The following is a 26,329-nucleotide window of genomic DNA, read 5'->3' on the forward strand; positions in this document are numbered from 1 at the left end:
CATCCGTCGGATTCAACATATGGTACAATACGACGTAATGGTAAAAAAAAAAAGAAAAAAAAAAACAATACAGATAACTATCGTATGAACGACTATGAACCTAAGTAGCCGAGACCAAGAGTACACCTACATGGAGCCCCTTTATCTAGATCTCTTAGACCTGTCTATTTCGATAACCACGTCGAAATACGAAGAACTATGAGCCTAAAGAAGACTGATCCGCTCTTTGCCCTAGCTATAATAGCCCCCAGTTAGTCTATAGTTTTAAGAATAGAACCCTCTTTTACCTCCCATCCCAGCTTCAATCATTTACTTAAATCTTAGAAGGTTGATTCCCCTATCATACTTTAGGTACCCAGATAGACACTTAATCTATAGTGGCCTACCCTAACTACGGATAGAAGGAACACCAAACAAGCCCATTGCATCAGATAGTGTCTTGTTTAGTGGTCTACAATTCATGTCCATTCTAGTTGAAAGTAAACGAAATTTCTGTCTCTAGTGTGCTTATCGTGGCCGGTATTGAATCGAGGCATATATCCGTATACACCTGGGTAGGTGACTTCCCGTCTTCGCGGGATTATCGCACTTAATCTTCACTGAGAGATTGCTAATATAATATAGTAAGTCTGAATATTAAGGACATATCTAATGTAAGGGCACCATCATAGTATCAAGTAACGACATGATACGAGCACAGTCATCAAAACGGCCAGGTCGTATGGCTTAAAATGGTTCGATTCCCTATTTGCTAATCTAACTACCCCTTAGGGTCATGATGCCCATCGTAGGGAAATGAGGAAGATGTAAATTGGCATACGCTCAAAGCGATAGCAAAATCGCTAACATTGCAGCATCTAGTGCTGCTATTATCGTTCATGTGGCAAGCCTGAGGCCTTCGCCACCTATTATAACTATTTAGTCTTCAAAATGGTATAAACGCAAACCACACCATGAAAGTGCAAAACCCGTAGAGTAGTTTCTTTCTCAAGGGCATTGGCCCTAGGAAAATATTCCGTGGGTCATAACCGCAGTTCAGCAATGTGTAGCCAACCGTGTCTAAAAGCCGGAATATTCTAGTGAAATACATTTAGCATCATAACCCTTGTCAAACGAGTAAGGGGGCTCACAGGTTAATTAAAAAGACGCCAAACCCGAATTTAGGGAGTGGGCCTCCCTGGGTCGTCTCAGAAATAACGGTTTCGCGTGCGGTGTAGGTAACGGGGGGGATGCGGATGAACGTGATTACTAGTTCTACAGCCAGCGCACGCGTGTACGTGACTTCGTTCGTGGTGCCTACACGGACCACGAATATCATTACTGCTATCACCGCTAGACAGAAATCGATCTAAGAGTCGCGTTAGAATACTGGGATGTCGAAGAGAAAGTGAGGATAAACATACGGTAGCAGGTATTAAAACTGCTGACGTATTCCGGAACATGGTCCACGCTAGCACAGCAGCCAGCATGCCGAGGCCGAATTGTATGATGGCCATGATTAGCCATGATATAACTACGACGAGTCGCCTCACCCGGCAAGGGGCATGCATGTTTTTAATCCGGCTGCTAGAGCCGCCGCTGTGCACCGGCCAGGTGCAAAAGTGGCATATGTAGCCATAGTCGCCGTTGACCATTTGGACCAGCGGCCAGTGCTTGCGCTGGTTCTCACGGCTCATCCGATAACGCCAGCATCGAAAACAGATAGACCGCCACATGTGGCTTGGACGCGTCGTATCTATGATTAGGCGATCAAGTCCCGGCATACACAGACATTCAGTGCAGCAGCTCTGCAGGACGGGATAGTGTCCGCCGTCCGGGGCAGTGAACTGCTTGCCGACGACATCAGCCGTGATGACTTGGCGGTACAACGGACATGTCTCTCGTAGGGTGATCAAGCTCGTCAAGTCCAGGTGAGAGATGATAAGGTACTGCAGCTCAAGCGGTAGGGACTCTAGCCCAGACTCTTCTGCGTTTCCTGCGCTTCCTGTCCGCCGCGGCGCATAGCGGCGACTGTTCTCGGCTTGGCCCTGGCCGCGCCTCGAGCTTGTGCTGCTGGTGGTGGTGAGTTCGATACTTGGAGACGTGCTCATCATGCGAAGTTAGACAGGTTAGACAGGTTAGACAGCGTAGCTGGAATCAGAGTAAAGAGTGTGTTCAATCATGGAATGAATGAGTGGCTCGTCATCTTCCGCCGAATGGACTCTCCTTTGAAAGATAGGATGTAAAAAATGTTGATGGTCTTCAATGCGACAGGTCGGGTTTCTTGAATGCCAAGTATGACGGTTTGGAGAAATTCCCTGGACTGGTTTGATCGGTTTTCCGGCACGAGGCAACGCGCTAACCCGGCTGTCCGGCACAGGCCGAGACCGTGCACTGATCCGTGCAAATTGACAGTATCATTACCACTTACGCACTGTCTTAGGGATACTGTGGTTGGTTACCTAATGGAAAGGGGGATGTCCGCAAGATGAGAAGGACCAAGAAATAAAATGAGATGAGATTAGCAAGGTTTTAAAGTCTTCATAACAACGATTAAAAAAGGTAATAATATCTCTACCTAAGAATATATAAAAATAGTTCTATCAAGAAGTAGAAAGATGTTCATCCAAGTACATAATCTAAGGTTAGGCTACATATGTACCTTGGTGGATCTCCTTTTTTCTATGGGTACATCCCGACCTATCTAGCGGGACAAGCGAGAGACTTCAGGGATCTAAGATAGGAAAGCCTCGCAGGGCTGTCACCATCACATAGAAGGTAAGGCGGAGAAACGACACAAGTACCAGTACCATTCGGGAACCGCTTAGCGTGACATTTAAGTGCGTAATAGTTTTTAGGTTTTAGCTAACAAAATTTGGAGGGCGTAAAGGGCAACTGAGAGAGGAGGGAGGGAAGGAAAGGCGAAGAAAAGCAGTTCATCGAGGAAGAGCGGCTTCTAATCTATCTACGTACATGTACAACGTACATAACAGAGGTAGTCACCTAAGGTTCTTATGCAAGTCAACACGAACCCTACCACCCTTTGATACCTTGCGCTATCCCTTCTGGGTCTTGTTGGACCATCTTTACATAATCTCGTTATGATCTCTAGTCTTGTACAACGAAGATCAAGCCTATCGGATCCGATGGGTAGAACTACAGTACCGGCACATGCATCTTCAGAATTCCAAAATCTTTACTACAGTATTACTTCCGGGTAGCCGTGAAACCACCCGATATTATGTTTGGTTAGTGACGAAAATGAGACTTGCTGGGGGGGACGTGTTTATTCACCGTCACTACGATGATCCCTGCTTTAGCGACTATTTTCGTCCCGCACCGGATTGCGGCAACCTGCAGACAACCGAGAGAATATCGGACTTCGACCCATTTATTTCCCCGGCCACGTTGAGTTTAATTTTGCCTTGCCGATAGGTCGGGTTTAAACATAATCTATTACCGACGAGTTTGCTTTACTGCATAGTTCTACTTATTTAAGTATAATATTGTCACGGCCACTATAAGAGTCATGACGTTGTTTTGCGGAATTAACAGCCTTTTAGACTTAATGCTTGAGTTGAATCATTTTATATAATATGATAGGCAAGGGACTAGAAAAATTAAATGTCTTAAATTCATATTAGGTACTAATATACTATAACACTTAGCGCTTACATTTTGGAGGAATCCTGATAATATAAAGCCACCGAATCACGACGCTCTCTAACAGAGAACAACAGTCGCCAAATGGGCACGCATATGATTGACGCCCAAAGCTCGGTGAGAAACATATTGGACTATCAAGAAAATAAATAGTCAAATACAACTTTGTCACAAAAACGACGCCGTAATTGCTACGAGCAATTACGCCCTATATGTGATAAACTCATTATACCATCGTCGCCAACATGGCCCTTAGCCAACACTATAGCGTTCAGATCCACCATACACGGCAACGATTTTAGCATCCTTGGGCTCAGCAGCCCAATGCGGAGGCTATCTCAACAATAAAGAAGACTCCGGGTCCAGGTCTAATCAGATCTTTAAGATGATAAATGTTGGTGACACGTGACACCTTAAAAGTTCACAGTGGATTGCCATGCAAGGAATGTTTTATAATACTACTAACCTCATCCTAAAGTTGCCGAATCCATTCCTATAGCATCTCGGCTCTTATTTAACGCTATATGGATGGGTGGCGGAGAAGTAGTGACACTCAAGTATTGCATAACACCTTGTACAACAACCCAAGTTGTTAAAACAGTTTCGTGATTAATGTCCTTCATAATAGGTTACCTCTAGTAGAGATCTATTAATTTGACTTCTAATGACCTTGGAATATCCCCCAGTAGTTAATAATACGCCCCTATACTATATACATAAACTATTCAAGACTAGCTTTCGCTAGGTTTATCTAAAGCTTCCTTTATTCGAGCAATTCCTAACTTGATCCTCTGTGCATAGTCTATACAATCTTGCCATATTATCTCACCAGGCGCCCAAACTTCTTCCCCTACTATGACTGCGTTGTCTAGGTAACGTTCGGCTGTTTGAGAGTAGATTAAGCTCTGCTTCATATCCGCCCCCTGGAGTTCTTGGTGGAGCTGGACGAAATACTCCGCCGCATCTATGTACCTTTTCAAATTGTGAGTCTTGGTAAATATAGTTGCCAATATGATTACGACTTACCCGAAATATAGCTCCGGAGGCCAATGTAGTGCTTCAAGAATCTCAGCACGCCGGAGTATACGGCGCTCCTCTGCCTCTCTCCCCCCTTGTATAAAACCTGGTAATATTCTCTCTTCATCGGCAGCGGGATTCTGCACCTTGTATGCTTCCTCGAGTAGAGCGTCGTATTCAAGATCCCATCCTTCGCATCTATTACAGGTGCATATGAATTTCCAGGACTTCCGCAATAAAGCCTGCCGGATTTCCCTGGTCGCTTGATTAGGTATATAGCTGATTGTGATTTCCTCGCCTTCTTTGATAGGCCGCATTGGTGTACAGATAAAATGTCCCGTCCATGAGGTTGTAGTGTACCAGCAATTAGGATCGCAGGAGTGATTAAACCTGCTTGCCTTAACAAAGACGCCAGATCGAGAGGGAATGATTGTTCCGTCCGAAGCTGTCTTAGCACTCTCTATCTCGAAGTTGTTGGCAGCATGAACAAGCCTGACGGTGACACATTCATCGATTTGATCTTCTGTTATTAGCTCACCGCTATGCTCAAATGCTGCCCGGTTTCGAAGCCTAAAGTTGGGATTTGTGTCCGAGTATAAATTCCGAACTTTTGCCCTATCTGCTTCACTCAGTCCTAAATAAGACTGGAGTAGACTGTTGGTTCTGTCATAAACATCCGTATAATCTACTTGCCAAAGGAGGCACCTTTCCACAAGAACACGTTCGCCGGCCTTGATATCTCTCGCTGCATAACAACCCATCCCCTTGGCCCCTGCGTCTCTTACAACGAAGGGGTCTTCAAAACCGCCTACTTGTAAATCCTCAGCCATTGTTCCCGAACAAGTTATAATATAAGATTTAATTTCTCAGATAATTATTGGGCTTTAAGATATATGAGACCAAAGCTTATTATAGAATACTGTAGCATTATAAAAGAGAAGGGGAAATCGAATAGAAGAGATGATTTCAAGTTGGAAACTAAAAAAAGAAAAGAGAGAGCGCCTCAATTTGGGCTACGCGCTGCAAGCAAAGGTCTGAAAGCAGAATGCCTCACCGGGATAGGAAAACCTGCTTATGGTAGTAGGTGATGGCATTGCACGTTGAAAGACAAAGGCAGACGGATTCGGCTGCAAATATCGACCCCACCCAAGAAAAAATCCAAATATTTCTTGCCTGATTCACGATTGTTGGTCTTTGTTAAAAACATGTTTGCGGTTTTCTTATGCTTGCCTACCTCGAAATTGTGGGCTCCCCAACTTCTTTCATTTATGAGCTCGACTTATCCAACAGCTCAGACCCCTTTCCATATAATCATACCCTACTGCTAATAAATACCTAGTATTTAGCAATTGTTAAGATTTGGCACGAATGACAACTGATTCTATAAAATTAGCATTGCCACCCAAAGAAGTTCAGTAATTCCTAAGCCGAATCCAGACCAGCCATGTCTTCCGATCCCAGTTCAGAACCTGCGTTAGAGCCTGCGACAGAGCCTACGGTAGGACCTGCAGAAGAACCTGCGGTAGAACCTGAGGTAGAAGAACCTGAGGCAGAAGAACCTGAGGTAGAAGAATCTGAGTTAGAAGAACCTGCGGCAGAGGAACCTATAATAGAACCTATGGCAGACCCTACAGCAGAGTCATTGACCACTCGGCTTGAGCGGATCGAGGCCGCAGGATTGTACGGGTTTACCGATTTCGCAACCGCCGGCTTTCACGAAACTGCGCCGTACTTTATCTCTCTTTATACAAGTCTCATAGGATTACTCGGTGAAATTTCTAAAGAAATGTTTAAGGATGGTGCTGATACCGAGCGCGAGCTTTTCGATAGAGCGGTTAAATTTCTTGACGTCTGTTACGACTTCGTACGGGATAGTTCCGAAGATCTGCTCAAGTTCAGGAACTTCCACTATAAGCTATGGGCTCGCCTCGAAAACTTCTCTTCACAGCCTTTCACCTCTTTCAATCAAAATATTTCGAGACATATCACGAGAATGACATTTTTGGCTGGTGACATCGCACCCCCAGCAGCACGATCGTGGGTCGGTGACACCCTACCCCAGCATAAAAGATTTAACAGGGCATATAACGAATTCATGGATCTTGAAAAAAAGCACCTTCGGAATGATGCAGATCGCCGTGAACTTATTTTCTTTTCGCAGGAAATCCTTGATCAGGCACTGCTCGGTCTTCGGATGCCTATGGTTGCTATAGAGATACACCAAGAATTGTTTCGCGAGGGCGCGCGCCCTACGTATATTGATTTCCCACCCGACGCGGACGAATGGCTGTACGGATCAGGGAAACGGCCAGGAGTACTGGATCTGAAGCTGAAGCTTGGTGGCCAGCTTACCCCTGAGGAAGAAGAGAGGAAGAAGCAGGCCCAACAGGAGCCCAAGAAAAGACAACTGGCGCCGTCGGAATCAAGTCAGCCAGGTTCAAAAAAGACACGTCTCCTTGAGAACTACAATATAACTATGGATAACGTCGACGCTGATATTGAAGACGTCTATAGCGACGCAGCTTTTATGGATGTATTTGAGAGGCCTGACCACGAGAGACTTCTCAACCCCACTGTTGAGAATCGGGAGGACACTTTAAACAGTTACGCACCCGAGTTTTCCAAGAGATTGAGGCTATGCCGGAGAAATTATTACAGACCGGAGGCTCCCCCGAGCTCGCAAGAGCGACGAGAGCAAATTCTCCGGCAGATGGAGAATGACATACCCCGGGTTCGAGCCGAAATACACGAGAAGAGCGAAATCATCACCAGCCCTACAAAGTTAAAGGAAGCAAGGGTAGCTGCTTATACCCTCAAATTCGTCCGGGCGCTTTACATGAAATTAGTACTATCAGCAACACCAGAACCGTCGTCTGATAGGATGAATCAGGCACTAAGGGATCGTCTTGACGACTGGATATTACACGAGCAGGCTTGGAATGCGGCCGATGAAAGGGCCATCAATAATCCTCGCACGTCGACCTCTAGGAGGAGCTGGCTGATGAGGTACGTCGACGCGAGAAACGAGAACATCGACAAGTGGTGGATTCTCCGGGACCAGCTAGAAGCGCAAATAAACAGCAAGGCCAGACGCGACGCCGAAAGCGACAGTAGCGAAGCACAGGAGCAGGACGGGCCAGATGCGCTTGAGGACGCTGGAAACACCGAAGCGGCCAACCAAGCCAATGAGGCCGGGAAAGCTACTAGACCTACCCCGGTTTACTGGGTCGAGCCCCGGAAAGCGGGTAAGACAGTTTTCTTCGACGAGAGAGCCGAGCGGCGGCGTGAAGACCGCGCCAGAGCGCGCGCGAAGGAGAGGATTATGGGACCGCCCCAGCCAGGGCAGTCGTACAGCAACGAAGAACAGTATCGTCTAGAGGACGAACTCAGCGCCAAACTGGCCATCAGCTTCCCGTCTCAGGGGGGTCCACCCAGGTTCGAGGAAATACCTAAGGATACTATTTACGACAAGATTATATACATGCTCGTCATGACGCATTGGCGGTTCTACCAGGGGCTGTCTGTTATATGATGTTCGCGCCGGGGTAGTTTAGCGAAGAATTAATTATGTCTTTTTATCTTAGGTACATTAGGTATTAATTATGTTCACCTGTGTTCCTTATTGTTACCTACATTTAGAATGATACAGAGAGTCACTGGATACCTACTTGTTAGAGCTGCATCTTATACCTGTGTGATGTTTCATATTATTCCCCTAGTGATAATAAGCAAGCGGCAATGCCAGGCAAATCCCACGATAAGATGGCGGATTACCTGCATTGGTAAACAAATCACTAGGGTAAGAGTTGCAACGGCTTCGTGTCAAACAAAGTTACATCTAAAATGTGTACTCATTCATCAATTCCGGATTTGGACATAGTATCAGCTAGCCCAACATTCAGCCAATCTCTCATCTTGGATGTAACTCGCGGTGTATTTATCACGTACAGTGCCCCATCAGATTTAGAATACATGGTGGATGAGAACTTAAACCTCAGGCTAGGTAAGGAGAGGCCAATAGTTGACGCCGCCTTGGGTGTCCCACATGCCTAAAATGGAAATTAGGAGGGAGCCCAGGTACGCGGGTACCTATCATCTAGCAGATCGGAGTATTTTACATCAAGTCTCGTCATCTGGCTACATGGATCTACTTACATCATGTACCCAAGCTATGTGGTTCGACATGAGACTATCGTCGCACTACATATGCGTGATTTTTCTCTACGGTAAGAGAATAACCTATAATCTTATGTATACAATTCTAAGCCTACCTGTAGATGCTAAGAGTGACGAGCGTATAGAATATTCATCTTACATGAACTTAGACGGAAGTAACCACAGCCCAGCGGCGCAGACATGATCAAAGTTGTTTTCCTGGGGTACACAGCAGAGCAATCTTTTCCCTCTTCATTCTATGTTAGGTACCTAATCCGATTTCCCGTTATATTTCAGCCTATCAAAGGCGAATTGTACCTCCGGCCACCAAACTCCGTTAAAATATACAAGGGTATCGAGACCTGAAAAACTCCTTTGCAGAAATAGAATCGACGCTGTGCTATACTGTGACTGATCATACATCGTCTCTCGTACCTTCGCAGTAACACCTCATTGCTAAGGCTAACAATCGCTAGTTGGTTACTGTCACGGTCTGGCTGCTGGTCTTCTTACCCCCCATTCCTGTACAACACTGGGCTCCTGGGCATCCGGCTGAACCATACTCGTAAAAACACCTCGGCATGCTTCTAGTCGTGCTGTAAAAATGCCATCTCTTTCGGTATGGGCCCATAGTTCGTCGATCGCGGCGAGAACACTTAAACCACATGCGTCGCGAACATAAGGATTGGCTCCCAGTTGAAGAAGCTCCTTTAGGGCGACCTTTTTCCCGGAGCAGGCAGCGACGTGAAGGGCAGTTTTACCCTCGCCATTACGCTTCTCAAGATTTGCACCCGCTTCGAAGAGCTTCCGGATTGATCTCTCCATATCTTCTTTATCCGATCTGGAGTCTTCCGGCCTCAGCGCGATAAATGCCATTAATGGCGTTTGTCCCCGATTGTCGTAATGGTTGACATCAACACTAGTAGAAAGAATTCCTTCGAGGTACTCCAATCGCTTGCTATTGTGGCTACTTTCTGGCCTTGGCTCGCCCTCCTCCTCCTTGTATTTCCTTTTCTTGTGTCGTTGGTTATCATCGGTGGGATGTTGGACCCGCTCAATGTCAAGCTCGACTTCTGCAAGAGCATGGAGCGCATTACGTCCGTGCAAATCTTCTGACAAGGAGTTCTGGTTAGTTGAGTTGACACCATCGACCTTAATAGCATCTACGACTATTCGTAGAAGCTCAGCTTGAGATCGAATTCGAGCATCAACTCCACGTTCAGAAGGTATTTCGAGAAATGTTGGTAGAAACTCCATATTGCTTGAACTTCTGGCGTTCAAGGGATTGGCACGGGTCATGCTTTGTACAATAGGAGGCTCTGATTGTTTTGCCTGAGGTTCCATTGGCTTAACTCCGAATGCATCCCGTCGCCTAAGTAGTTCCCAATCGAATAAGTGAGCCGGTACACGAATCAAGTCCCCCCTCCTATTTTGCAGCAAGTGGAAAAAGCTGCGACCGTAAACATCGGTTGCCAAAATGTTAAAATTGGCGTCCTTAAGCATGTTGAGAAGCCACTCCAATAGTACTTCATCTTCGAACCAAGAGGGATGTAGAAGATGAAGAAACGTCTGCCCAGCTGTGTTTGTGGCATGAATCAGTAAGTTGTGACGTAGTGCTTGAGTAATGATATTGAGGAAATAGTTTCGGTCTCTAGTTGCACTAGCAAGCCAATGGAATATTGTATTGCCAAAGACATCTCTAATTTGATTAGAAGAGATGTCTTGGATAGTAGGATTGCCATTAGTCATTGGCCATATCTCATAAGGCGGTCTTAACTCGTTGATGATCCGGCACCAGCAGGTCTCGGTCTCGTGAGATGAAGATCCAACCCCGCATATGCTTTCTCTATTAAATAAGTCCGCATTAAGGAAGTCGCCAGGGAGAGCATATTTCGCGCTAGACGAACCACGGGTAGCTGGTTCATCATGGGGAGGGAAATTCGGCGGCCCATGGGGAAACACAGGGGAAAAAGAAGTTCCTCGGTGAATGTCAAGATCCTTAGGGAAGGTAAACCGTTTCAAGACATGCCAGGCACCCTTCGCTTGGTCTCGAGAGACAGCAGAAAGCTTCTCCTGAAAGCTACTGCTCATACTAGTTTCGGTAGAACTGGTTAGACTGGTATCCCGGCGAGATGCGTTTGGACCACTAGGAGTCCAAGAGAAACGATTAGCTCCAAATTCGGAGCTGTAGTGACTTGGCTCTTGTTTAATATTTTCAAAGGAGGGTTGGTTCGATTGAGCAAGAGTTAAGCTGTCATCGTCATGCCAACCAGAGCCATAGATGTTTAGATGTTCATTGGTAAGATGCGATGATGATGCCCTCTGGCGGAGCTTCGTCCCGCGTCGGCTGTTCTTGAGACCTGCGATACGTCTTCTCTCGTCATCCTCATCCTTAGGTCTTATCCACCGAGGGTCATTTCCGAGGAGTGAGTTCTTGACTTTATTGGCAGCATCCTGGATGAACTTGTTAGCATCGTGGACGAATAGTCGAGGCTTAGTTAATCTCAATGTTGTCTGGTAACTCGTAAACTAGGGTGTCTTGAAAGGGAAGGAATATGGTAGCGTAGCACATTAAGTGACCACTGCGAAAGAGACATCGCATCCGAGGTAGGGTGTTCTTCTTACATACCTTGCTATAAGATAGTAAAGTAAGCAATGATATCTAATGTAGAATAGCGGACAGGGAAAACATACCCAGGTTTCCAAACGCCGTCTTCTAGAAGTTTTAATATAAGCTCAAAGGGTAACCTCGTATAGATATATAGTCGCACGAGTCTTCGAGCTCGGGGTTCGGTCCAATCCTTAGGACGGCCACCTCTATTTGTGGATGTGCTAGTAGTAGGGGAAGCTGAATTCATTGCGGCGACTAAGACAACACAACACCTATTTGCTAAGAACTTTTAGGAATAAAGAAACAGGGCCCTCTTGGAAGTCAAACTAAGAAATATTTAATATTTAAAAAGGAACACTTCTCGAAAAGGAGAAGGACGTTAATAAGAGAGATCCAATGCATCGCGAACGAGGCTCGCGGCTCAAGGGGACTAGTGGGGCTTTTTATAGGTGCTGTCAACTTGGTGCATGAGTTGGTGGATGAGGATGAGGTTAGATCGGAAGTGCATATTTAGTACCTGTAGCGGCCGTTGCATCCCTGTACGATCCCGTTGGTGATAACACTACGGGGATGCCGGCTGCTAAACCAATTGGCAAGCTTCTTTCGCGATGACCTACAAGGCAGTTAGTTAGGCTGTCCCTCAGGCGGGAGGGAGAGGGGCAGGGGAACAAGGGTTTATGTAGGCTGGGCGATTCCCGAATCAAAAAGGTCGAAAAGGTCTGTTAGTACTGGAAGTACCCCTGTATGTTTCTTCCTACCTACCACCTTAACCTATCGTGACGGAGGGCGGTTGGTTTACCTCTGGCTGACATGAAGATACCAGTTTTTAAAAAGACCCCATCTAGAAAGAGCTAATATTTATCATAATTAGGTTGATATAAGATACAACAGACAATAACTCCCAGTATTATTTACCAGGTAAGTAATTAATTGATTGATACCCTGTTACGATATCTTGTGATGTCTTCTTAATGTTGCTGTCTTACTCAAAAGTCTAGGTGTAAGAGGGGAGGGAGAGCAAACGAAACTCACCGCAGCGGGCCGCCAAACGGTCGCAGGTTGTGGCTATGATTACTGGGTATGAATTGTGGCTGTTACTGAAGAATCAAGGGAACACCCGTTACTAACACCCGCTGCCATCAGATTATTGGGGCTGTGCTTCACAACGGTGCCTAGCGCTGGTGGGGGCGTTCGCGGTTACCTAAGGTAGAAAGTGTAGAAAGGGCAATAAAGCCAAACTTCTTTCCTCCAGATTTTCTCCCTCCATCACATCACATGTAATCCGCTGTTATATGAACAACATGGGCCGCGCTCCTAGTACAGGGTCAGGCAATATGGTAGTAAAAGAAAATGCAACTTTCTCTCATCCTCGACTACTCACCCTTTATCACAGCGGAGTGTCGTTAAAGAACCATGTGCATTACAGGCCCGTTACAGACCATGGCCCACCCTATTTATTGACACCCAAAGTTCGCAAATCTGACAAGGCCGACTTGAGCTTACACGAGACAAAACCCATGGCGTTATTAAGGTTCGCGCTCCGCTATACATGGTCGAATCCCACAAGCCCATATTACATAGATGCCAACTGGCACTGCTCGATGTCGAAAAAGAAAGAAAGAAACAAGCTTCCGTTCCTCCCCACAGCCTTGCTTGGCAACCTGCTCATCTGCTCATCTTGGTTCGGCGAAGACAAGGGTTCTTAGTGGTATTCTTCATCGTCATTTTGTAGTTATCATCACACTGTCTATAACTCGCCGTGTGCTTGTAATACTACCTCCATTGTCTATACTAATGCAGTCGGCTTATAACTCGAATTTTTCAACTTCCGACGCCTCTCTCCCGCCATGTTTCATCCAGATTTGCCACTCCGTATCCGAATACCCGCGTGCTAGAATTGACCGTAGCTGTACCAATTTTTGGTTGATCGGAGCTCTATCGTATTACGATCATAGAATCCTTTAACAGATAAGCTTCTGACTCTTAAAAGCTTTTTCTACTTCTCCCCCCGTTGACGCGACATCCACCCTATCTCCCCCTATTCTCCCGTGCTTAACGCGCGTTTGATCATGGCCGTGATTATGTTGAGGAATATAAAATAGGCCGAAACTCACGCTTGCGACGGTGTAGAAGACGGATTTAGACATTCATTCGGACAGCATCAGCAGTGACGTCTGCTTACTTCGAAACAGCTCATTCGTACTTTAAGAGCTCCCAGTTGTGCTTCTGCACACGCGTGTACATTAGGTACGCATATACGTGGACAGCACATTCTACCCATATATATACCATACCTATACACATCTGTGACACATCGCCTATATTGAACCCGGCTCATCACCTTCGGTATCTATTATCTCACATTTAATAACAATTGGCCCCACTACCATCTTTGCGCACATCGTCACATACTCCCATCGCTATGCCTAGTCGCACTTCCAACTACTCATATAAGTCAAGGTGATACCTCGTCCATAGCCAACTCTAATAATTCTTCCACTGACACTATAAGCTCATCTTGCCCATCTTCCGATCGAGTCTCGGATAGACAAGATAGAATTAGTTCGTCTACTAGGGAGACGGATATAATAGAAAAGTTCTTCGTTACTGGCGAGCCAAGTAAAAAGTCAAAAATGTCTATGGAACGTCAGCTTGTTGAATGGCAGGCTCGTTATAATACTGTTTCTAGGAGTTAGTAGTAAAGCTAGTGTTCGGCAATGAACTCACCAAAATAGGAACAGAAACAACCTGTATGATACCTAGGCAGTGTAGGAATTGTCTACACGTGTACCTAATTAGCGATTGTAGAATCTCAAAGTGCATTTTGGTATAAGATTGTCTTCTTTGCTGCTTCCTAAACTCGTATCGTTATATACCAATATGTCAAAGCCCCAGAACTACCTAATCCCGAGCCTCATACACGTTAATATAAAGCTACATATTACCTATAGCTGTATGCAATATGATACACCCCACACACTGCAAAGCCACTGCATAGAGCACGGGTAACAGCGGGTATTACCCGTGCAGTTAGTAGAGAATAGTACCTATTAAGCCTCATCACTACAAGAGGTAAGGGATCCACACCCAAGAACACCAGAACGGAATCGGATAAAGATTGAAGTTATAATAATAGGTACTTAAGGCATGTAAAGGGCTCATGTTTTAAATCAACTCAAAATAACTTAATAGTTTCCTCTGAACTAGCTTTCATCCAATCATAGTTCACCTCAGCAACCCCAACTCTCTTAAACCCTTCTGCTGTCTCTCCCGTCTTCCTCAACACCAGACAGTAAGCAAGGATTGGTTTAATTAGTCCCAGGCCACCACCCGGAGGTAACTAGCCATCTTCAATGACTCTATGCGCTGGGTTTTAAAAGGCAATTGGGGCCAAGCCAGCATTCCCGAGCTGTCCAAATATGTCCACCTCGTCCAGTAGAGTTGATACGTGTCCGAGGATTAACTCATCCGATTCCAAAGACATGCTACCATCGTCGGGGGAGGTGAACCCGATATGTTTTGGCTTATCGTCTATTCCCGTTACGGCGTCATCGTATACCTCTCTACATCTAGGTAGTTAACAACATCACTTAGATTAAGACCGTTTTAGTATAGGGGTCGTGACAGAATAGAGAGCTAGCAATGAGTTCTGCTCGCGTTTCGCAGCTTCGCGCTCCCAGTCTTCCGAGTTATCTTGAACAATACAAAACGTGTCAATCAACAGATACCGCACATCGAGAGCTCTGATGAATATAACAGCATGCTGAAAGACTTTTGGGGGTTCCTCAAATATAATACGCTTTTTTTGTGATGCCAGATTACTCGTGAGTGTCCTGCAGTCTCTATAGGATCCCCGGCAATAACTGGGGGTCGCATACAAGCTTGGCGCCCCCTTGGTCTCTAGCAGTCTTATATATGGTTGGGGTGACGTGAGTGTGCTATTTTGACAACCACTAAGGTCCAAAACTCGCGTTGGTAACGGCGTATGGGCTTCAGGAAAAGACAGGCTTGGCAATCTGCGCGCCAGGAAAGTCAATATGCCAGCGTCGTTGACTCGGGGGACGAGTAGCCTTGTATGATTTTCGCTGCAAACTAGATGTAGTACTAGCGTCCCGAGGCTCACGCCGATCGGGAAACCCCTATTGCCTCTTCTCCAGTTGAATTCCGAAGACTTCTAAAATATAGCTCTAATAGGAGGTAGCCAACAGATCCTGAGGGGCTCATAGCCTGTTTCACTCCGCCAGATGTCTTCCATCGATCTCACATAACTGACACAGTCTTTCTTGAGTAGACATGGTCACTAAATAGTCCGCCGCGAAATCCTCTATAAGCTCTCGCGCCGCATGAACTGAAGGAATAAATGAGTACCGCTTCAATTGACATAGGCACGCCAAACACTTGTAAGCAAGCTAGTGTGCGTTATGATATCTCAAATTGGAGGGGAAATCAAGGCTGAAACCTATCACCTATTATATTATGATTTATTCTAAACACTAGTTACTTTGCTAATGAGTAGTGGAAGACAGATTCGTATATATCTCAGCTAGTGATTTGCGCAAATGCGCGGCAAGAGGGGGCAGTGTCAGGGATAGGAATACCTGATACTTAGCACAACAGCAAGGCAGGTAATGAGACAGACTTGTAGGCAATATAACATGGATGCTGTAGCCATTATCTTGTCTCGCTACATTCTTTATGGAAAGGCAATACGTGGGGTATTGGTAAACACAGCTGATACCTTAACTATTTTCACCTACGATATCCTGGATCAAATAGGTATATGGAACCCACTTGACACGCATGCAGATTGATTAGCTTCAGTCAATTTTCAAAGAGCCGGCGAATAAATAGCTACCTATATTATGATATATCAACCACCTATGCTGACGTGGATTTTAAGATATGTGATAACTTGAGTATCTGTGATGCATCATGTCTATGGCAAGATGAGACAATAACACAAAGAGAACTCCTTATATATGTATAGCTGTTCAAGCTCCAAGAGATGAAAGCCAGAGAGTGTTGCTCAAAATTGCAATTATTCGTCTTATACCTAGGTACCTACCAGTTTCAGGCCATAGAAACATCCCAAAGCAATAGTCAATCCAATATGTCGGAACATGCACACAAGAACAAGGAGCAGCTAATATCTCCCCTACTCGAGCACGATTGCTCAGAATGGAAGACAAGTAGCCAGCACATGGAAGACTTATACTTTTCAGGGGCTAAGCTCTGGCGGAAAAGTGACCTTATAGATATTGAGCAACAGCTATCCCAATTTCGCACCATCAAGAAGTTTACTATCCGGTGTGTTGATGGTAGCGTAATCCAGATCAAAAACCCTATGTTCAAAGTACAACGACCGATTTGGTGAGGCATCGTGCATCATTCAACAGTGAACTTTGGCGTGAAATTCAGAGCTAACAAGTAGTCATGGTTTCGTAGGTTTCCAACTGTTAAATTCCAGGAGTATTGGAGACTCGTAAGGGCCAAACCCGAGGGTCCTCCCGAAACGTACCGTTGCTCATATCTTGTCGGTTGGGAAAATCGGTTAGAGAGAGATAGTAGGGGGCTAATAGAGAACTCGAGACATTTCCTCATAAAAAAGATGCATGATTGGCATATGAGCACGACGCGCAACTCTTTCTGGTCGTTGATTCAAAAGCTCTTATGTGGGCACAAAGTAACCAAGATCATTTGCTTTGGTCTTGGCGATATAAGCCTTAGAGCGCCTGAATGGTGGAGAGAACAGCGTGGTCCGAACTGGCAGCAGATAGAGGCTACTGTTATGGAAGGCAGAATAGCGCAATATTCGGCTGTCTTGACCATAGCAGCCGAGATCACTTCCAGCACAAGGGGCAGGGTACGCATACTAACCCAAGACCCTGATTACGCTGAAGAAACGAAGAAAAATTTGGGGGAACTTGGGTTCGAAGTGGTAGGGCAATTTGGCGCCGGAGGCTTCGCAGAAGTCGATGACGATACCATAGTATTTACGGCCTTCGCCTCTGCGCCCATCAAGCAGATTATCGCCGACATTGCACGGCCCGCTTTGATTGTTGCCGTAGGAGAGGCCAAGACCTTCAATGTTAAGGAGTAATTACGAACCCAGCCCCCTTTAAGCCGAGACGCGGTTAGCTCTAACATATATCTCTTCTAGCCAACCGTATGAAGATGCAGAGTCTCCCCGTACGAAACAAATGTGGCAAGACTACGAATCCTGGGACTTTCCAGTGGAGCCCGCCGAAGCACAGTCTATGGCGGAAATGGACAGACTGAAGGTATATGTCAGAAAAAAAGACTGTCACCGCACCCAATATTGATTAGCGAAGAGTGAAGGATGTTCAAGAATCAATTAACGTGATATGACTATTTCTCTTATCCAGTAGAACATAAATTTTGAACTAGTACACATATTTTCTATTTGCTTCAGATGCTATGAGATGACTTCAAGTAGTGACATTGTCGGTAGATACATGTTTACCTTGGCGGTAGTTCTGTAGGCCTCACTTCGAAATCGCCCCCACCCAGTACATCAATAGTTTCCCCAATAGCATCGATGACTTCGACGATCTCACGAGGTAAAGGACCCCTGCTAACATCTTCTATGTTCTGCCTCAGCTGTTCCACCTTAGTAGCACCCAAGATAATCCCATCTTTCTCCCCAAGGACAGAATGGTAAGCCAACCACCGTAGAGCGGCTTCCGAAGGCTTTATCCCAAGGGGCTCGATGGCCTCTAGAAGCCTCCGGACCGCATCGTGAAACTCAGGCCTGTCGTACCAGCGGGCAAAGTGTGCTCCGTAAGCGCTTCGCAGACGTGTCCCCTCGGCGGTCCCTAACGTCAGCTTTCCGGTGAGGAAACCGCCGCCGAGAGGCGAGTAAGCATTAAACGTGATATTATGCTTTCGGAGGAATGGTATCAGCTCCTTCTCAGGCCCGCGGCAGATCAGGTTGTATTGCCCCTGGTACACCGATGGCTTGACGTAGCCCTCCTTCTCGCATATTTCCACGAAAGACTTTAGCGTATCGAGTGGGAAGTTAGAGATACCAATCTTGAGGATTCGGTTAGTAAATCAGAGAAATTATTACTTAGTGCCTCGCCCACCTTTTCACAGAACCCTTTCTGGTATTGCTCATTCAGCGCTGCTGCCTGTTCCGCCAGGGGGGTAGCCGGGTCCGCGGTATGAGCGTAAAGGATTCCGATCTTCGCGGCGCCTAAGCTCTTTAAGCTATTTTCGACACTCTTTCGTACTGCTTCTTTGCTAAGACTTCCAGCGCTGCTCTGTCCAGCAAATAGCACCTTGGTGTTGATCGTAAACCCTTTCGAGTAAGCTTTCACTTGCCCAAGCATTCGTTCCGAGGCGCCATGGTTATCCGGTGGATATCTAGCGGCTGTATCAATCTGGGTTATGCCACCACCTTGTAAGCTATCGAGGAACTTGGAGACATTTGTCTCGTCCTGTAGTGCGGGCACATGGGACGAGCCGAATGTTGATGTCCCAAAGTAAATGACCGGATGTTTTTGTTCCATAGTGAAAGGCGTGAACTAAGATGCTTAATTATAGATATATCAAATCTCTTGTTATTAAACCCGACGTCATAGCAAACTTCCTTGTGATAATTCTACAGGAGAGGATGATCCTATATATAAATAGTCGACTCTATCTTTCTCCTTACATTAGGTAGGCAATCTCGCTATTTCTTGCACACCGAGTTGGTCCGAAACTGTCCAACACAAGGGACAATATATGGTTAGGTTAGGTAATATAAAACACCGATAACGCGAAGAAAGACGCGAGGGTCGTGTGGCCAATCCGTTTGCTGCATATCGGGTGCGAGTCGCACTGGGTCTCGGGCTACCGCGCCTTTGCGACTACCCGACCTTATAGTCGCGTCTATATACGCCTAAGTAAGCCGTGTTGGACGGTTGCCTGTAGAAGATGATTACGCGATCTATAAGTTTGATACACCAGCTAAACGTAGCTTAAACTTATTAATAGTGCTCATTGAATATACATAGTGATACGACCAGCTCTAGGATAATGTGATTAAGTGTCGGATGTAGCTGAGGAATCTTAAAGGTTAGTTGCTGACTCCCAAACAAGCCCCTATAAAACTACAACCCTATTTCTTGGCGGCGTTTTTGCTTGCTTACGACGATCATAAGACAACTAAAGTGGAACGAGGTTACGATATTCAGCGTAAAATATATGCTCTATTAGACTGTCTTGGTCGTAGCCCAATCTATCCTTCATGGAGTCTAATGTCTTTAAAGTTGCGAAATAAACATACCTTCGGTACATACTAGTTAGTTATATCTTCTTCAAGTATCGATTCGAGATTCCTATGTCATTCCTTCGTTTCTTTCACAAAGTTAATCTTCCTCAAAGTAGGTTCTCTCTATTGCATAATCGGCCGAGCGTATATACAAAGTAATCATACCTATTTCTAACCTTAAAACTTTGACCAACTACCTAAACTTAGTTACTTTAAGCTTGGTGCTATATGATCGAGCGTGTCTCAACTTAATAGCTTTGACATTTATCTCAGTAGGAACTCGAGTATATATTTAATCCCATAACCCCGGAAATGTCTCGATCTTCTTACCCCTTTATATACGCTTCCTGGCAAAATACTGAAAGCACACCAATCACCAAGCTCAAATAGCACGCATACCTCCTAAGCGACATCTAAACATCAAATAAGCCATCATGAAGGGCTCAACTATCTTCTTACATATAACCACAATACTCGGCACTTCTCACGCCCTTGGCATACAGATGCCTAGGGAGGACATGTCAAAAGCCCAAAATGATAATCGATACATGTCTACAATATCCGCCGGGGAAAACGCCAGCCATCATCCAGGGGTATTCGAATTCAACCCTATCAACGCTTCTGAGGCAGATCCCCGCTTCGTCATACCCGTGTCCCACTGGGGTTGCACACGCTCGAAGCTGAGGAGGGATGATATGAAGGAGGCAATCCAGCGCATGATCGACTGGAGCAAGGGAGGCGGTCGAGTTTGGGGCAGAAGCATCCACATAGAATTGCAAGACCGTGCCGCCACTTTCTTGTGTAACTGTAAAGACCAATACGTGGACAGCGCTCCGGATTCCGAGATGTGGGAGTTCTACCAGAGACTACGGGTTCACTGCGGCGAGGGCTGGAGTGGTTGGATGTTTAGCAAGAAATGGAACAAGGGGTTTGCGATTGACACAAGGAACCATGTTGCCAATAGGCACCCTAAGAAGCTACTATGCCCTCTTTTTTGCTGCAACTAGTTAGCTACTTGACTAGACGGTAGTAACGCATGGGAAAAAAAGGGAGATGAGAAGTGGATTGTGTTGTATATTAGCAATGGTCTTTCTCTTTCTCGTTAACTATAATGCGATGAGTGGTATAGCACAATGAGGCCTAAACTCCGCCGCGTGATGCAAAAGCGTGGTATGGTACAATCCTAGCTCGAACTCCTCTGTCAAATCATTGCCCGTCATCCCTCTAATAAACCATATATCGTCTTCAAATTACCCTCCGAAAGTGAAAGATGTGAGTTTAGCTGGTTGTTAATATATTAAACCATCTACTCGGATCCCAATTCGACTACAACACCTGTCTCTTTTAATAGAAGGTCGCTCAGGGTCGTGCCATCTCGAGCATAGACCCACTCTCCCTTGCTAATATTCTGCTTCTCACTCTGTCCCTCGCTGGATCGCACGTAATCGTATCGCTTTGGACCGGAGATAGGTGATGACAGCCAGATCTGCTTATTGGGAGGCTGCTTGTTTATTATATAGACACCAACGTTGGGGATCTTAACGGTCATAACGCCAGACTAGATGTACGTAGTTAGTATTGTTCTCAGCGTCGCATAATAAGCTTAAGATACAGATAGATAGACAGTAACTTACACTATACTCAACGTCAACCTCCCCGTACTCATCCTGGAGCTCCTCGAACTTGGTAAGCACCGCGTCGAGGTATTCATCAGCCAAATCATGATACTCGGTCTGAGTAATAGGCTCAATATCGACTTTAGGTGTTGTCTGATGCGCGACGGAAGAGGACGCAGAGAAGAGGCGCATTGAGACGGGTTGGTGGGACACGGTACGAGGCAAGAGCATCGCTGTGAGTCGTTGATTGACACTGGGAACAGAGGCGCGGCGTGCTGCAATGGCAAGGTTGCCGCGGCCACTTTGGGCAAGCTTCAGGAAATTGGCGCGCATCATGTTGAATTTGTGGGAGTGGTATAGTCCTTGTGAGATTGGTAGTTGTCAAGTTCGCTGATGGTGGTAATTTGTAAAAGTGAACGACGAAAAGTTCAAGGCAAAGTTGCTGTTTTAATATTACTGCCCAGAGCTTCTATCGCCCTAAATATAGGATTACTGCATTTTAGGTAGGGCTGAAGAAGGAATGTCGTGCCGTCGTGAGTGCGATTGCTGTTCTGTCGGCAAGTTGGGGATTTGAGGTGAGGCTTAGAAAAAAAGGCATCAGGGTGTAAGGAAGCTTCGGCGTGATGGCGGCAAGAAACCACCCCCACTACATAGAGGGGGAAACTGCTGATCCCTGCAGCCCTGCAGCTTCTAGCGACTTGAATATGGCCCGAGCTCTCCTATGAGCTCATTATCCTTGTAATCCTTTCCCCTGGGTCAGATTCACCTCGGCGTCCAAGGCAATTGCAAAAACCCCTATCGCTAGGTACCTAAGGAACATACCAAGAAACGCCACGATACCTTAGAGCCTGGCTACCTTTTAAAATGCAATGTCTATAAGTTAGGTAATTATATGCACAAATTATAATCCTCGTTGCTTACAGGTTTGTACATCTTTAATAAACACCTCTCAAATCTCCCGAGGTTCACTTATAGAAAAAGAAAGAAAAAAGAAAAAAAAGGAATGTTACATCCTTATACTGCCAACCACGAGGCTGAAACTAAAAGGTATTATACCTATATTGATGGTGATATTTTAGAGAACCCATAAAGTTAGATCTTTTCACCATACTGTTTATATATGCAGAGGATCTGAATCATGACCCCTGTATCAACATTGACTCCTTAATCGGGTTTTGTATGTTCCACCCACGTATCATTCAACCATCTTCCCATATAACTCTAATATACTAAGTTCTCCGTGAGCCGATATAAACTTTCGTTGGGGAGGGGAGGGGAGGGGAGGGGTACCTTGGCTCTTACTAATGAAAGTAGAAATATAGCTCAAAACTTTATCAAATTTACCTCCTAAGGAGAAAAGCTTAAGTGGGAGCGAGGAGGTCCACAGTTATTTGCTAAAAGAAGGGGGTTGATTGGCGCCTATGGGAATAGCGTTTTTGTTAAGAGGGTTATGAATTCTTTTGCTAGATTAGCCTTTTATGATCTAAGGAAAAAATTCGCATTTTACTCTTCGATAGATATGGGATCAGCCCAATCAGAGGAGCAGGGTTCGGCAGTAACTTCATCTAAAGGTAGATAGCACTGATATCCAAATCCTTATACGTCTATATGATCTACACCTCTTTCATCACAATTAGAGAAATGCGACGCCAGCGTGATGGTCGATCAGCCCTATTGGGATATGTGTGCGAATCGCCAAGCGGCATAAAATCTCGACGACCCACTCTAGTAGCAATCATTAATATGTCTCATAGTAGTAGACCGGCAAGAATCGGCGATGGGATGCATGGAATATCTCTGTAGATACCTAGACCTAAAGCCTACTCTTGGTTACATATGGTTAGTATGACGACACTACCCGAGAGCTACCCCGCTTCACGATGAGTATAAAGATGTTGAGTAGAATCTGCTGGTAGAAGAATTCTTCTTTTCTTTCTACACTCACTCGACTTTAGTCAACTCATACAGATATTATCTGCACTAGCATTCGTACGCCTCGTAGTATATACCAAATCCCTACTGTTCTTTAGACAAGGACCTGTACTAATTGTTAACTTGACCAGGACCGATACTCGGTACGCGTCAAGATGGCGACCCCGCCAGAGGACATGACCTCAGATGGGTTATCCAGCAAGAGTTAAAATGACTGCACTTGATCAAAGACCCCTCATCATTAGGTAAAGAATCTGAGATGAGCCATGAGCCGGTGTTCGGGTCTCTGCGTCCCGTCTATAAGTGCATCCAACCATACCCATCCGGGAACCATCGTTTCTGTGTAAAGGGTACGGAGATGCATGGAGGACGGGGCAAAACGCAGAGCTCGTTCTGAGATTATACGGCCGAAAACTTGATCTGGATAATACCAGCGAAAGGATCATGCTCTCGATGTTTCCCCCTTTAACCCCCGTGAGCAAGTACTAACAAATATTAGAAAACTTACCTAAACATTAATCAAAATGGCACCATCTGCTGTCGATGTCGTAGAACCTACCACCCTTCCTCACAAGGGAGGCATCCCCGTTGGCAATGGCAAACTCCACACCGGTGGAGCTGTTCAGGCCCTTGACAGGAAGTGGAAGGAGTTCTCTTTCGAACCCATCAGGGAGTCGCAGGTCGCTCGTGCTATGTATCGTCGATACTTCAAAGACCTCGACACTTACGCCGAATCTGACATTGTCATCGTCGGCGCCGGCTCATGCGGTCTTAGCACGGCTTATACTCTTGCCAAGGCTCGCCCTGACCTGAAGATTGCGATTATTGAGGCTAGCGTCTCTCCTGGTACGTTTATTCTATACAGTAGTACTTTATCGGCCAATCAGGCTGACATCTAGTGTAGGTGGTGGTGCTTGGCTTGGAGGCCAGCTTTTCAGTGCTATGGTTATGCGCAAGCCAGCTGATAAGTTCTTGACCGACCTCGGTGTGCCATTCGAGGACGAGGGAGCTTACGTCGTGGTCAAGCACGCTGCCCTCTTCACATCAACCCTGTTGTCGAAAGTTTTGGCTTTCCCTAACGTCAAGCTTTTCAACGCCACCGCTGTCGAGGATCTCATCACCCGTCGTGACGAGTCTGGCAATATCCGAATTGCTGGTGTTGTCACTAACTGGACCCTTGTCTCAATGCACCATGACGACCAGTCCTGCATGGACCCTAGCACCATCAACGCGCCTGTCATTATCAGCACCACTGGTCACGATGGGCCGTTCGGTGCTTTCAGCGTCAAGCGACTAGTCAGCATGCAAGCTATCGAGAAGCTCGGCGGCATGCGCGGCCTAGATATGAACACTGCTGAAGACGCCATCGTCAAGGGCACCCGAGAAATCGTGCCCGGCTTGATTGTAGGCGGTATGGAGCTCAGCGAGGTTGACGGAGCCAACCGTATGGGTCCCACCTTTGGGTAAGTGATATATCATCCCTCAAAAAGAATGAAGGAACATAAACTAATTGGTTTGAAGTGCCATGGCTCTATCTGGCGTGAAAGCGGCAGAGGAGGCTTTGAAGGTGTTTGAGCAGCGCCAGAAGGAGAATGCATTCTAAACTGAGACTCTACCGGTAATAAGACGGTAGACGCGAGGGGGTTCATGCGCACCCGATGGATTATGGCTGTTGCTCTGGAGGTACAGATCTTTCTCTAGATAGGAACGAGCATACATGACTCGCAGAATACATTCATTAAGATGTGCCTTAAGTTCCAAGTTTTTAGTGCATGCTTGTCTTAGGTTTGACATGATAATACCTACCTAAGGTATGTATCCATCATTGAAGATTTGGTGATGAGAAAGTGCATATGAGGTACGTACGTAAGAAATACCAACGAGACCTGCCTTTTCCTATTGGCGCGTACCAATTAGGTACCTGAGGTACCTGACCTAGCCTAGATAGCCCGGAGTAATTCCGGAACAACTCTTTTAGGTACTCCACCTTAGCTCTATGTTTAAAAAGCTCCAAGCTCGCAAATTTTTTCAAGTAATTTCCCAACAAATCCAGCAATCTTTTCACTGGCAAACCTGTGGAAGATGATGCGTCGCAATGCGCATCTTGCTGATCAGGCATGGCGAGTCTGTTGACAATGTAGCTGGCCTCTAGTAAGCAACGCCTGCTCTAGTGTTTGGCTGTCGAAAACTGACCTTTTCGAAGTGCAGGTTCCCGCGATTCGCCCTTAACAAATCACGGTGTTTTGCAAATAAAGAGATTGGGTGCTCACCTCGCGAAGTGTTGCGAAACTACTGCCCCAATCAAGTACATATTCACCTCCAATCTTCGAAGAGCCTATGAGACAGCTGGCGCTATATCCAAAGCCCTTGCTGACACCCAAGGCTCTTCAAGCGGTAGTGCCTCGGACACCCGTACCCCTCTGGAAGTCACACAACTGCCTGAGCTACGAGAGAAGGACTATGGGTCATCTGAGGGCAAAAAATACAGAAATCCCAATGGTCTGATTCAACCGGACTCGGAAACTCCCGAATCCATGAGAATCAGAATTGATCGATTTCTAGATTCCCACTTAACCCCAATCGTTGATACACATGTGTCCGACAAGATCACAGTTGCTATAGTAGCACATGGCATCATCCTCGGTGTTCTGTTGAAAGGATTGCTTAAACGCTTTCCTGGCCCAGCCGGTTCTGCAACGCGCAACGGAAACCGTGACAACTGGTCAGAGTCCGCGGCATGGAGCAACACTGGTGTACTTCAGGCTAGGCTTGAAATGGCCAACAGTGTGTCGAAACTGGATTGCCCAAGTGATGCCGTATCCTCTGTCAGCTCAGTGGCTCCGGGAGACGATTCAAATTTGCATAGACGGACGATATGTCTAACCGTTGAGTTTATCAATAATGTCGACCACCTCGAGGGTCTGAAAAAGACGAGAGGCGGCATTGGTAGCACTAAATTTGACTCACGTCAGAGGACTATGGACTCGTTCTTCGGTCCTGCTTCAAAGAAGCGTAAGCTTGGAGACTCGTAGTCTACTAGTTTAGCAAGTCTCCCTTAGAACCCATCTAGGTTTCTAT

At 46.0% G+C, this 26,329-nt stretch overlaps 10 protein-coding genes across 10 annotated transcripts; 5 read left to right on the forward strand and 5 right to left on the reverse strand.

Moving 5' to 3' along the window:
- Positions 1 to 710: 710 nt before the first annotated feature.
- F4817DRAFT_323084 (uncharacterized protein) lies at positions 711 to 2,552 on the reverse strand. Its single transcript, XM_049301475.1, has 3 exons — positions 1,404 to 2,552; positions 1,131 to 1,348; positions 711 to 1,076 (listed from the first exon to the last, which is right to left on the reverse strand). Exons 1-3 carry the CDS (start codon positions 2,091 to 2,093, stop codon positions 926 to 928), a joined length of 1,059 nt encoding a protein of 352 aa, XP_049164086.1. The 5' UTR covers positions 2,094 to 2,552; the 3' UTR covers positions 711 to 925.
- A 1,821-nt stretch (positions 2,553 to 4,373) lies between these two features.
- On the reverse strand, positions 4,374 to 5,579 carry F4817DRAFT_363157 (SET domain-containing protein; the record flags this gene model as incomplete). The annotated part of the gene is made up of 2 exons (XM_049306615.1): positions 4,669 to 5,579; positions 4,374 to 4,614 (listed from the first exon to the last, which is right to left on the reverse strand). Exons 1-2 carry the CDS (start codon positions 5,487 to 5,489, stop codon positions 4,374 to 4,376), a joined length of 1,062 nt encoding a protein of 353 aa, XP_049164087.1. The 5' UTR covers positions 5,490 to 5,579.
- Positions 5,580 to 5,945: 366 nt separating this feature from the next.
- On the forward strand, positions 5,946 to 8,316 carry F4817DRAFT_363161 (uncharacterized protein). Its single transcript, XM_049306616.1, has one exon. It carries the CDS (start codon positions 6,104 to 6,106, stop codon positions 8,189 to 8,191), a length of 2,088 nt encoding a protein of 695 aa, XP_049164088.1. The 5' UTR covers positions 5,946 to 6,103; the 3' UTR covers positions 8,192 to 8,316.
- A 984-nt stretch (positions 8,317 to 9,300) lies between these two features.
- F4817DRAFT_355692 (ankyrin) lies at positions 9,301 to 11,672 on the reverse strand (the record flags this gene model as incomplete). Its single annotated transcript, XM_049305685.1, has 2 exons — positions 9,301 to 11,268; positions 11,505 to 11,672. The coding sequence occupies 2 exons, from the start codon at positions 11,670 to 11,672 to the stop codon at positions 9,301 to 9,303; spliced, it is 2,136 nt and encodes a 711-aa protein (XP_049164089.1).
- A 4,863-nt stretch (positions 11,673 to 16,535) lies between these two features.
- Positions 16,536 to 17,748, forward strand: F4817DRAFT_363163 (uncharacterized protein; the record flags this gene model as incomplete). Its single annotated transcript, XM_049306617.1, has 3 exons — positions 16,536 to 16,795; positions 16,871 to 17,521; positions 17,586 to 17,748. The coding sequence occupies 3 exons, from the start codon at positions 16,536 to 16,538 to the stop codon at positions 17,746 to 17,748; spliced, it is 1,074 nt and encodes a 357-aa protein (XP_049164090.1).
- Positions 17,749 to 17,800: 52 nt separating this feature from the next.
- Positions 17,801 to 19,204, reverse strand: F4817DRAFT_323092 (Aldo/keto reductase). Its single transcript, XM_049301476.1, has 2 exons — positions 18,532 to 19,204; positions 17,801 to 18,478 (listed from the first exon to the last, which is right to left on the reverse strand). Exons 1-2 carry the CDS (start codon positions 18,955 to 18,957, stop codon positions 17,906 to 17,908), a joined length of 999 nt encoding a protein of 332 aa, XP_049164091.1. The 5' UTR covers positions 18,958 to 19,204; the 3' UTR covers positions 17,801 to 17,905.
- A 283-nt stretch (positions 19,205 to 19,487) lies between these two features.
- Positions 19,488 to 20,860, forward strand: F4817DRAFT_11818 (uncharacterized protein). The gene is made up of 4 exons (XM_049297585.1): positions 19,488 to 19,507; positions 19,627 to 19,733; positions 19,817 to 19,858; positions 19,980 to 20,860. The coding sequence occupies exon 4, from the start codon at positions 20,138 to 20,140 to the stop codon at positions 20,708 to 20,710; it is 573 nt and encodes a 190-aa protein (XP_049164092.1). The 5' UTR covers positions 19,488 to 19,507; positions 19,627 to 19,733; positions 19,817 to 19,858; positions 19,980 to 20,137; the 3' UTR covers positions 20,711 to 20,860.
- Positions 20,861 to 21,009: 149 nt separating this feature from the next.
- Positions 21,010 to 21,655, reverse strand: F4817DRAFT_355695 (Frataxin; the record flags this gene model as incomplete). Its single annotated transcript, XM_049305686.1, has 2 exons — positions 21,010 to 21,261; positions 21,338 to 21,655. The coding sequence occupies 2 exons, from the start codon at positions 21,653 to 21,655 to the stop codon at positions 21,010 to 21,012; spliced, it is 570 nt and encodes a 189-aa protein (XP_049164093.1).
- A 1,639-nt stretch (positions 21,656 to 23,294) lies between these two features.
- On the forward strand, positions 23,295 to 25,077 carry F4817DRAFT_11780 (Thi4-domain-containing protein). The gene is made up of 4 exons (XM_049297578.1): positions 23,295 to 23,394; positions 23,751 to 24,097; positions 24,156 to 24,714; positions 24,773 to 25,077. The coding sequence occupies exons 2-4, from the start codon at positions 23,776 to 23,778 to the stop codon at positions 24,852 to 24,854; spliced, it is 963 nt and encodes a 320-aa protein (XP_049164094.1). The 5' UTR covers positions 23,295 to 23,394; positions 23,751 to 23,775; the 3' UTR covers positions 24,855 to 25,077.
- Positions 25,078 to 25,346: 269 nt separating this feature from the next.
- F4817DRAFT_311249 (phosphoglycerate mutase-like protein) lies at positions 25,347 to 26,283 on the forward strand (the record flags this gene model as incomplete). Its single annotated transcript, XM_049299970.1, has 2 exons — positions 25,347 to 25,402; positions 25,455 to 26,283. The coding sequence occupies 2 exons, from the start codon at positions 25,347 to 25,349 to the stop codon at positions 26,281 to 26,283; spliced, it is 885 nt and encodes a 294-aa protein (XP_049164095.1).
- Between the last annotated feature and the right edge of the window lie 46 nt (positions 26,284 to 26,329).

Source organism: Daldinia loculata (assembly GCF_022478755.1).
Source record: "Daldinia loculata strain CBS 113971 unplaced genomic scaffold F4817scaffold_1, whole genome shotgun sequence".
Taxonomy (NCBI): Eukaryota; Fungi; Ascomycota; class Sordariomycetes; order Xylariales; family Hypoxylaceae; genus Daldinia; species Daldinia loculata.

What these genes read in the sequence shown, in the direction of transcription:
- F4817DRAFT_323084 (XM_049301475.1), bottom strand. Translation starts at nt 2,093, where the DNA reads ATGATGAGCACGTCTCCAAGTATCGAACTCACCACCACCAGCAGCACA. An exon ending in CAGTTTTAATACCTGCTACC is followed by an intron (nt 1,349 to 1,403) that starts GTATGTTTATCC and finishes CGCGACTCTTAG; the next exon opens with ATCGATTTCTGTCTAGCGGT. An exon ending in GGCGTCTTTTTAATTAACCT is followed by an intron (nt 1,077 to 1,130) that starts GTGAGCCCCCTT and finishes GTATTTCACTAG; the next exon opens with AATATTCCGGCTTTTAGACA.
- F4817DRAFT_363161 (XM_049306616.1), top strand. Translation starts at nt 6,104, where the DNA reads ATGTCTTCCGATCCCAGTTCAGAACCTGCGTTAGAGCCTGCGACAGAG.
- F4817DRAFT_323092 (XM_049301476.1), bottom strand. Translation starts at nt 18,957, where the DNA reads ATGGAACAAAAACATCCGGTCATTTACTTTGGGACATCAACATTCGGC. An exon ending in AGAAAGGGTTCTGTGAAAAG is followed by an intron (nt 18,479 to 18,531) that starts GTGGGCGAGGCA and finishes CGAATCCTCAAG; the next exon opens with ATTGGTATCTCTAACTTCCC.
- F4817DRAFT_11818 (XM_049297585.1), top strand. Translation starts at nt 20,138, where the DNA reads ATGAAGGGCTCAACTATCTTCTTACATATAACCACAATACTCGGCACT.
- F4817DRAFT_11780 (XM_049297578.1), top strand. Translation starts at nt 23,776, where the DNA reads ATGGCACCATCTGCTGTCGATGTCGTAGAACCTACCACCCTTCCTCAC. An exon ending in TGAGGCTAGCGTCTCTCCTG is followed by an intron (nt 24,098 to 24,155) that starts GTACGTTTATTC and finishes CATCTAGTGTAG; the next exon opens with GTGGTGGTGCTTGGCTTGGA. An exon ending in CGTATGGGTCCCACCTTTGG is followed by an intron (nt 24,715 to 24,772) that starts GTAAGTGATATA and finishes ATTGGTTTGAAG; the next exon opens with TGCCATGGCTCTATCTGGCG.